Genomic DNA, 7,118 nt, shown 5'->3' with positions numbered 1-7,118 from the left:
GGGATTAGGCTCTATTTTGCTGTGTGCAGGATCCTGAACTCCTTCCTGAAAATGCTTCTACGAATGTCTCTTTTTACTTTTATTTTACTTTTACTACCAGCCACGACGTAGCAGAACCACTGTCTACCTAAAATCCCGTCGCGGATCAAGGTGATTATGTAATCTCATTTGACCAGTGAGAACACAGAAACCGAGGCCAGGAGACTTGAAAACTTTTGACCAAAGACATTTAGTTAACGAAACCAGTGGTTGACAAAGTGTGTTCCCAGGACCAGCAACTTCCCCTGGAAACCTGTTAGACATGCGCATTCCCAGGCTCAGGTGGACTCCACATACCCCGGAGTGGGGCCCAGCAATCTGTTCTCACTTGTTTCTCATACATGCCCACCGGTGAGAACCACCAACGTGTGGGGACTGGGGATAAGTGGAACCAGAAGGAAGGTTTCCAGGTCCAGTCTGTGACTACCATGAAAATTCTGGGGTGCCTGGGTGGCTCAGTCCCTGAGACCTCTCTGGATTCTGGCTCAGCTCTTGATCTCAGGGTTGTGACTTCAATCCCGGCATTGGGCTCCATGCTGGGCAGTGAGCCTACTTAAAAAATAATCATAATTAAAAAAAAATATTCGGATCCTGCTGGTGCTTCTCTAATAGTGTTGAGGTTAGAGCCGCTTTTTCATCTGTGTTTCCTAGAAGAGCACTATCCTATCAACCTTCTGCCATGGTGGAGATGTTCTACACCAGCACCTTCCAGATCCATTGCTAGGAGCCCCATGTGGCCATTGAGCACTTGAAATATGGCTGGGGACGGTTTTCCTTTTTATTCTCCTTTTTCTTTTCTTCTCTCTCTCTCTCTCTTTTTTTAAAGATTCTATTTATTTATTTGACAGACAGAGATCCCAATAGGCAGGGAGGCAGGCAGAGAGAGAGAGGGGGAAAGCCGGCTCCCTGCTGAGCAGAGAGCCCCAACTCCCCCTGGGATCACGACCTGAGCTGAAGGCAGAGGCTTTAACCCACTGAGCCACCCAGGCGCCCCTTCATTCTCTTCAATTTAAATAGACAGACGAGGTCAGGGGCTCTGGTATTGGACAACTCTGCCGAAACAGTCAGTGAGCGTGTGTGTGGTTGGGGCTTAAAAACAATCCTGGAAATCATGTAGCAGTCTCTTCCCCGTCTTAACTGGTTCAAAAGAGATGTGGGTTCTGGCATAAGGCGGGAGTTTTAAAGCATAAAACACAATGCATTTTTTAAATGCAGAGATGCATCGAGAAGGAAACAAATATGACCTATAATTCCAACTCTCACGGATCATTATCAGTCAATGTTTTGGTGTGTTCCTTTCCTGTGCATTTACATAATTACAGCCATCCTGTATAGATAGCATTTTGGACCCATTTTTTTCATGTTTACTAACATTATATAGTAAGGACATGAAACATTTCCACATCATTGAAAAAACTCTCCGAGGAAAGCAGTCACCACCACCAGAACCCACAATGGTAAGGAGAAGAATTGTGGACTGAAATATTGCCTTCTGGCCACCACATCTTGCTAGTAGCTGACAAAGGTCATTAACTCTTTCCCTAGGAAAACAGAGGATTATACTCTCCCCAGTTACATAAAGACATGACAAAAATAACATGTTTATGAGTAATGACATTCTCACACTCACTCCTTAAGCTAAAGAAACAATGAAAAAATGAGAAGAGGCTAAGTAAATTTGCTGCCGTTTTCTGGATAGAAAACTAGAAAGAATCTCTATCTTAAAATAGTTAAAATTATACTAAAAAAATTATACTAAAAAGTTAAAATTATAATAAACTATGTGGCTCATACTTTAGAGCCTAGCCACTGTTTATTTAATAGAATTTTTTTTTTGAAGCATAACAAGCCAAACCGTTTGTTTCTTGTATTTCAGAATGGATTCCCACTAAATTCAATTTCTCTTTGGAAGAGCACATTTATTCTTACTGCTAGATTTGAATCTTACAATTTTTATTTGTTCAGCAGTATAGTGGAAGGAATAGTATGTGGAAGAAACTAGTGGAAGCTATGAAGTAAAGAGTATGGGTCGAGTCTGGCCTGAGGCATTTTCTGCTGGATGATCTTGGACCCAGTTACTGAGCCTGTGAGTCTCATTCTCCTGCTCTGGGCAGCAGGGATGGTGATAAAGATCTTGGGACTGCCAGCCCCTGCTCTGGGCTCTGTGAAATGAGACGATGTGAGCAACCGTGCGTGCCTGTCCGCAGCTTTGTGTGTAACCCAGTCTTCCCTGATGAGGGCTAATTCAGGGCAGACTGTTGTTTCTAGAAAAAGTTGACTTCTAAATTTCATTTTATTTGCCTTAATTCACTACCTAGGTAGCTCACTCCACTTCAGGGGCTGTTTCTCCTAACAGTTTCCATCCTCCACAATTCCAGTAAGTAGATCGAATTGTCATTAGTAACCATACAATGTGTATAAAGCATTTCCTAGTGGTAATTCAGATATAAAATACATCTCATGTTGTTGGTGAAAGTTCATTACACAGGGGCACCGGGGTGGATACTGGGTTAAGCATCCAGCTCTTGATTTTGGCTTAGGTCATGATCTCATGGGTTGTGGGATCAGTCATGGGTCAGGCTCTGTGCACAGCAGGAAATCTGCCTCACCCTGTCCTTCTGCTCCTGCCCCTGACCTCTCTCTTTCTCCCTATCTCTACAGAGAATAAATAAATTCTTTTTTTAAAGATTTTATTTATTTATTTATTTATATAATTTATTTATTTGACAGACAGAGATCACAAGTAGGCAGAGAGGAAGGCAGGCAGAGAGAGAGGAGGAAGCAGGCTCCCCGCTGAGCAGAGAGACTGATGTGGGACTTGATCCCAGGATTCTGGGATCTTGACCTGAGCTAAAAGGCAGAGGCTTTAACCCACTGAGCCACACAAGCGCCCTAGAATAAATAAATTCTTAAAAAAAAATTCATTATACAAGTCATGTGTTGCCAGGACAAGTTCTAATTAGAACTAGGAAGAAATTTGAAGATGACTTTAATTTTGTATGTATTTTAAACTTCAGAAAGAGGAAAAATATCAGAGGTGTATAATCTGATTTTGTTCAAATTCAGTCATGTTATACCACATTTAAGTTAGCCTATGGCTTGTGGTCCTATTGCTATATTGGCTAGTGTCTTTGGTTTATCTTAAATTACCTTTGTAGGGGAAGACATCGATCTCCATGGAGTATTCTCATAGAGCCACATTTCTAATCTAGAAGAATGGACTGGGTGATCTGAGTTTCTGCATATGCTATGTACTTACTTGGATTTTGTCACTTTGATTTCTTCTGAGAAGATGTGATCTAGACAATTTAAAGTATAAAATGTATTGAATTTGTCTCCTACCTGAACAACCATACATAGTCATTATCGAACAAATTTGAAAGAGAAAAGGAATCAAGAAAAGTCATTCACAATTCCATTACATAGAAGCAAGCACTTAAAAAAACGTGTTTTTAAAATTTATTTGCATTTTTTTCAAGTACCCTTTTAAGATCTCATTTATTTATTTGAGAGAGAGAGAGAGAGAGAGACTGGGCGCGCATGAGAGATCAGGAGCAGCGGGGAGGGACAGAGGGAAAAGCAGGTTCACTGATGAGCAGGGAGTCCAATGTGGGACTCGATCCCAAGACCTTGGGATCATGACCTGAGCCAAAGGCAGATGCTCGACCAACTGAGCCACCCAGGTACCCTGTGTCTTGGTTTTACACAAATCTAAGTATATTTTTTATAGCAAGTACTGTACATGCTATTACATGTTCTTCATTTTCTTAAAACATTTATTTATTTAAGAGAGAAAGTGCACACATTGCAAGTTAGGGGAGAGGCTGAGGGAGAGAATCTCAAGCAGTCTCCCCACGGAGCCCATAGACCATTTGGGGGCTCGATCTCAGACCTATGATATCATGACCTGAGCTGAAATAACCAGTCCACGCTTAACTGACTGAACCACCCAGGGGCCCCAAGCTCTTCATTTCTAAGGCCTGAGTCCTATCCCATTGAGTAGATATAATTCATTTTTCTTCTATTTTTTGGTAATAGTAGTAGTTAACATTTTAGACTTACACCTTTTAAAAAATGTTCAGATTAGGGGCCTGCCTGGCTCAGTGGGAAGAGCATGTGACTCTTGATCTCTGGTTTGTGAGTTCAAGCCCCACATAGGGTATAGAGATTACTTAAAAAAAAAAAAAATAGATAAACCATCCCCTCTAGACTTGTTTAAAAAAAAAAAAAGTTCAGATTATTTTCTTAGAGTAAGTAAAAAGTAGAAATGCTGGGTGGAAGAGTATGAACATTTCTCAGGCTCTTGATACATGTTTTTGGGCGGTGATGTTTCAGTTACACTTATTTGTAATTCCTTTTTCTCCTTTAGGTATACTCGGGATAATAATGTTCTAAGCCTAGAACAGAGAAAGTTTTATGAAGAAAATGGGTTTCTTGTCATTAAAAATTTGGTGTCTGATGCTGATATTGAACGCTTTCGGTACAGTAACCCTTCGTTGTTTTACAAAACTATGTTGTGTTTGCAGTGGGAATGTGAGTAAGATTAGCCTGTGTGTTCAGGTATTTTTGGGTGATTGGCTCATTGGGAAGTGGTTAGGGACATGAGCTCTGGAGCCAGACTGGCTGGCTTTCATCTTAGCCAGACTACTTCCTGTTGTGTGTCCTGGAGCAACGTACTTTCTACTCCTCTGTTTTCACACCTGTACAATGGGGATGATAATCGTATTTACGCCCTAGTGTTGTTGTGAGGACTGGATAAGGTGAAGTACACACAGATGCCTTTGAATGGGGTCTGGCCCATGGTAAGTGTGAGAGAAGTTATTTGCTGTTATTACTCAGGTACACCACATCACAGACGGTTCCTCACTGTTCTGTTAGGCTAAGGAATAGGTGAGTCCCCGCAGTGAGTTCCAGCCTCACAGTGAGGAGACAGGGGCTGCTGCGCTGGTCATTTTCTCCTCTCAATCCTCAGAACTACTCAGCCTGACCTGGAGGTCAGTCTGGTGCAGACACTCCACCCTGCTCAATCTCTGAGACTCTTTCCACAAAACTGGCCAGACAGATGCCTGGAGCCTGCAGTAATGACATCATCTGCCAATTTAATATTCTAGGAACGAGTTTGAAAGGATCTGCAAAGGGGAGGTGAAACCACAGGGAATGAAGATAATGAGAGATGTAACCATTGCAAAATCAGAATTTACTCCAAGTGAAAAGATGGTTTCAAAGATCCAAGATTTCCAAGAAGATCAGGAACACTTCAGATACTGCACTCTCCCTGAGGTTCGAGAACTTTCTGCGTTTTCAAGTGAATAACGCACCTGCATGCTTGCCTCTAGAATTGCTCACACTTTATCTGCTCCCTCTGTTTTGTGGCTGGTGAGCAGTGGTTCTCAAACGGAGGCATACATTTGGCAGTGCCTGGAGCTGTGTTGGGCTGGCACACGGTGGGGACCGTGTGCTTCTCTCAGGGTAGAGGTGGGCATGGTGGGTGGGTGAGCTGCTAATGGCGCCCGGGGATTCTACAGTGTGCAGAATAGTCCCCTCCCCAAATGATGACTTATCCAGCTCCAAATGTCAGTAGTGGGCAGATGGAGAACCCTCTTCTGGAGTCTGGTCATTATTCTTGATTGCAAAGGGCAGGAATTCTGCCTTAGAGACAGAGCCTCTCTTACTGTGGATATGGGCATATCAACAGGAGGGACATTGCAGATCCTATTCACTGGACATCCATTTATTGTTTCTTTTTGTCTTATGAACTGGTCAGTAGAGGTTTGTGTTCAGATTTAAACTCATTTTTAAGAAAATCAATATTCTTTAAGAGTAGTTCAGATTTACGAAGACAGCCACATAGTACAGAAGGGCATAACATGAAAAGCAAAGTCTCCCACCCTCCAGCCCCACTCACCGCCGAGCTTTCTGGTGTATTCAACTAGAAGTCTCTCATGGCTATGAGGGTGCATCTGTCTACCCCCACTTTTTGTGTCTCACGGGAACATACTGGTTGTCCACTTTACAAGTGTAGTTTCTACACTTATAGTAGATCTTACACATCTTTCTATATCACTTATACATTAAGCTATATCATACTTTTAAAATATTGCATAACATCCCATTGCATAAATGTATCACAGTTTATGAACAATTTATTTAGAATGGTTTTAAAGGAAACATTGCATATAGTACATGCTAGAAATTATAACTCCAATTGCTATTAGAGAATTTGCCCATGGGTGCACCTGGCTGGCTCCATTGGTAGAGCATGCTGCTTTTTTTCTTTAAGATCTAAGCGTTTTTCTTTGGGGGGGGCGGTGGGAAGAGGGTGAGGGTCAGAGGGAGAGGGAAAGAGAAAATCTCAAGCAGACTCCCTGCTGAGCACAGAACCTGACATAGGGCTAGACCTCTGGACCCTGGAATCATGGCCTCAGCTGAAACCAAGACTCAATTGCTTAACCGACTGAGCCACCCAAGTGGCCCAAGCATGTGGCTCTTGGTCTCTGGGTTGTGAGTTCGAACCCCAGGCTGGTTGTGGAGGTTACTTACAACTTTTAAAAAAATGTTTTTTTTAAATGGGACACCTGGGTGACTTAGTTGGTTAAGTACCTGCCTTGGGCTCAGGTCAGGATCCCTGGGTCCTGGGATGGAGTCCTACATCAGTCTCCTTGCTCAGTAGGGAGCCCTCTTCTCCCTCTACCTACTTTCTTTCTTGTTCTGACAAATAATATGACAAATAAATAAAATCTTTTAAAAACACATTAAAAATAATTTTAAAAAATAAAATTTGCCTCATAAAAATGACTGCGTACAGGTAAGCCAACTAGGATGTCAAGCCCCTTGGGCTAGGAACAGGAGGGGATATGATTTCCCAACCTCAAGTCCTGCTATGGAAGTGGAAGTTGTGTGCACCAATCAAGGAGAAAAATCTTGACGTTAGAGGCAGCACAGGGTTGAGTTAGCACGACCGGGACATCCAGGTTTCCCACCGCTCTATAATCTGAACCATGCACCTGCTGGTTCATGCAATGATTTTTAGGAGGTGGGTCATGCTTTTAGTAGTTAGGTATTTATTTTAATGTGTAGTG

General features: G+C 42.4%; 1 protein-coding gene across 1 annotated transcript; it reads left to right on the top strand.

The window, feature by feature from the left end:
- Nucleotides 1-1,427: 1,427 nt before the first annotated feature.
- On the top strand, nt 1,428-5,352 carry LOC111140323 (phytanoyl-CoA dioxygenase, peroxisomal-like). The gene is made up of 4 exons (XM_022492609.1): nt 1,428-1,496; nt 2,358-2,416; nt 4,409-4,519; nt 5,151-5,352. Exons 1-4 carry the CDS (start codon nt 1,428-1,430, stop codon nt 5,350-5,352), a joined length of 441 nt encoding a protein of 146 aa, XP_022348317.1.
- The last annotated feature ends 1,766 nt before the right edge of the window (nt 5,353-7,118 follow it).

This window comes from Enhydra lutris, unplaced genomic scaffold (assembly GCF_002288905.1).
Source record: "Enhydra lutris kenyoni isolate GAN:26980312 unplaced genomic scaffold, ASM228890v2 scaffoldscaffold518, whole genome shotgun sequence".
In the NCBI taxonomy this organism is placed as follows: Eukaryota; Metazoa; Chordata; class Mammalia; order Carnivora; family Mustelidae; genus Enhydra; species Enhydra lutris.
The sequence above is the reverse complement of the archived record's forward strand: the minus strand, read 5'-3'. Positions and strand labels throughout refer to the sequence as shown.